Consider the following 2,110-nt stretch of genomic DNA (forward strand, 5'->3'; position numbering starts at 1 on the left):
CACACACACACACAGGCACATGCACACACACACGCATGCATACTTACATTGGTGGCAATTGCAAAATCAATACCATTTGGAACCGATTGGAAAGATAAATCCATAACTATATTGAAGAGTAAAATACCTTCATCTCCAACAATTGGTCCATTTTATATTCTTTTCATTTTCTCCATTCCTTCAAAACTGTAGTCTGGCCCATACTTCTCCGTGGGGACTGAGCTCTATAAAGACTGGAACCAGATCAATGTGGCACTATCCGGTGCACCCTCTTCTCTGTGAAGAAGCAGTAATAGACTGTTATTAACCCAGATGGGCGACAGACAGTAGGGTTAGCCACAGCAGGGGACACAGATAAGGGGATGACAATAAAAGGCAGTAGATTGGTGGATGAAGAAGAGAGAAATGATTAGAATTTATAATAATGAGGGCTCGAGTCCATTTGGAAGAAGAAGTGGTGAAAAGAAAGGATTGTTAGTGGACAAAGATCAGCCACCATGGGGACATCACAGCACGTCTGATGGAATTGTGTATAACTCTTCTGCCATGAAGGTGCGCATGGTACAGTCACACATTATGCTCCATTCTGATTGTAGCAAAGATATTCCTAAACACAGCCAGTTAGCTAAATAAAAGCTTTACATGTAATGGTAAAGATTTAAACATAGTATCCATCTTTTCTTATAGACCAAAAATAGCTTAAACCTTTCATGTTAACAAATAAATTAAATAATAAAAATGATTTGCATTTCTGTTCTCAATCTTCTTGTTTCTATACATAAGGTCTCCTGACTTTATTTAGCAGTGATATGGCAAAGGACAGAAATAGGGGGAGGACAAAAGGCAGTGAATGGTCCATATGTTCCCAGCAGGGTGGTCAGAGATGGGGGGCTTTGATGAGTGGTCTACTGGCTTCTGCCAGGATCGAAGGACCAGTGCACTGCTACACCCCTGAGGAGAGCGGCAAGGAACTGGGGAGAGATATGACAGAAGACATTGATGAAAGCTGGATTACTGACAAGCATGTCACAAGATTAAACAACAGTTAGTTGGGAAGTGGCGCACAGTTATCAGACAAGTCTTACTCAGTAATAAACACCAAACTTGTAGTGTGAATTTCGATCTGCGCCTGCGAGCAGTGGGAATATGTCCAAGTCATTAACCTTGAGCCAGGACCTAAGGACAGAGCAGCATGTTACAGAATGTTACCAATGTCTGTGCCCTCCCAGGGGACAGAGCATTGGTTTTCAAACAGCCTCCGGGACTCTTTGTGAGAAACGGCGGGTTAGCAGTTTAACGGAAAGGGTCAGATATTGGAAGTTGGTTATTTGTATCTAAATGGCCTCGGGGTTTGTGTGTGCGCTGTGTGGGAAGGCAGATTTGTTGTTTTTACTCAAGAAAGGTCATTACTGAGGTTATCATAGGAGGTCCCTTCCTAACCTTTCTCTGCCATGAGATTACCATATTCTTTTGGGAACAGAGATTGTCACCACCATGAATACTAATGTTAAAGAAAGAGTGGGACAGCACTCAGCACTCAGTGTTAGCTCGAGGCAGTCTGTAAGTAATTATAACCCAGCTTCAGCCTGTCTGTGTGTCAATCAAAGCAGAGCTGTGCAACCTTACACCCAAAAGATAAATGTTTCACATTATTGGTTTTACTTTACTATTTCCCAACCAAGTTACAGAGTAAAAGATAATTCATGGTGTTTTTCTTCTCTTTTGTAGACTTACATTGGACACATCCTTCTGCTGGTCAATCCAAACAAAGAGCTGCCTATCTACTCCACTTTGGTAAGCATGCATTTAAAATAGCTCTATCTTACACAGGCTTACACTATATGTTGTGTGTTGAATTTGCAGGTCTGTGTGCTATGATCCATGCTAAAAATACATGGTTTTACATTTGATAGGCTATGCACTTTACATGCAAAATCAGACTATAAAGGAGACATGTTAGCTGTATAAAAGGACAAAAACAGATGAAATGGACCTTGTGGCTGATAAATAATGCAGTCTTCCTGTCAGTGATACACAGTACAAGGCTGACTATGCATCAGCTCGGGAAGAGAGGGATTCCATTCAGCCAGCACACACACACACACATACA

At 41.5% G+C, this 2,110-nt stretch overlaps 1 protein-coding gene across 3 annotated transcripts in view; it reads left to right on the plus strand.

Moving 5' to 3' along the window:
* myo16 (myosin XVI) overlaps nt 1-2,110 on the plus strand; it is an 88,155-nt gene that overhangs the window by 42,190 nt on the left and 43,855 nt on the right. For all 3 annotated transcript variants that reach the window (XR_004797297.1, XM_035676552.1, XM_035676551.1), the window contains exon 12: nt 1,729-1,794. Coding sequence is in view for 2 of the 3 variants with exons in the window: in XM_035676552.1 (XP_035532445.1) it covers nt 1,729-1,794 (66 nt within the window). In the remaining variant the exon portion in view is untranslated. The remainder of the gene's footprint in view (nt 1-1,728; nt 1,795-2,110) is intronic.

This window comes from Morone saxatilis, unplaced genomic scaffold, assembly GCF_004916995.1.
Source record: "Morone saxatilis isolate NCDOM2014 unplaced genomic scaffold, NCSU_SB_2.0 Contig5, whole genome shotgun sequence".
Taxonomy (NCBI): domain Eukaryota; kingdom Metazoa; phylum Chordata; class Actinopteri; family Moronidae; genus Morone; species Morone saxatilis.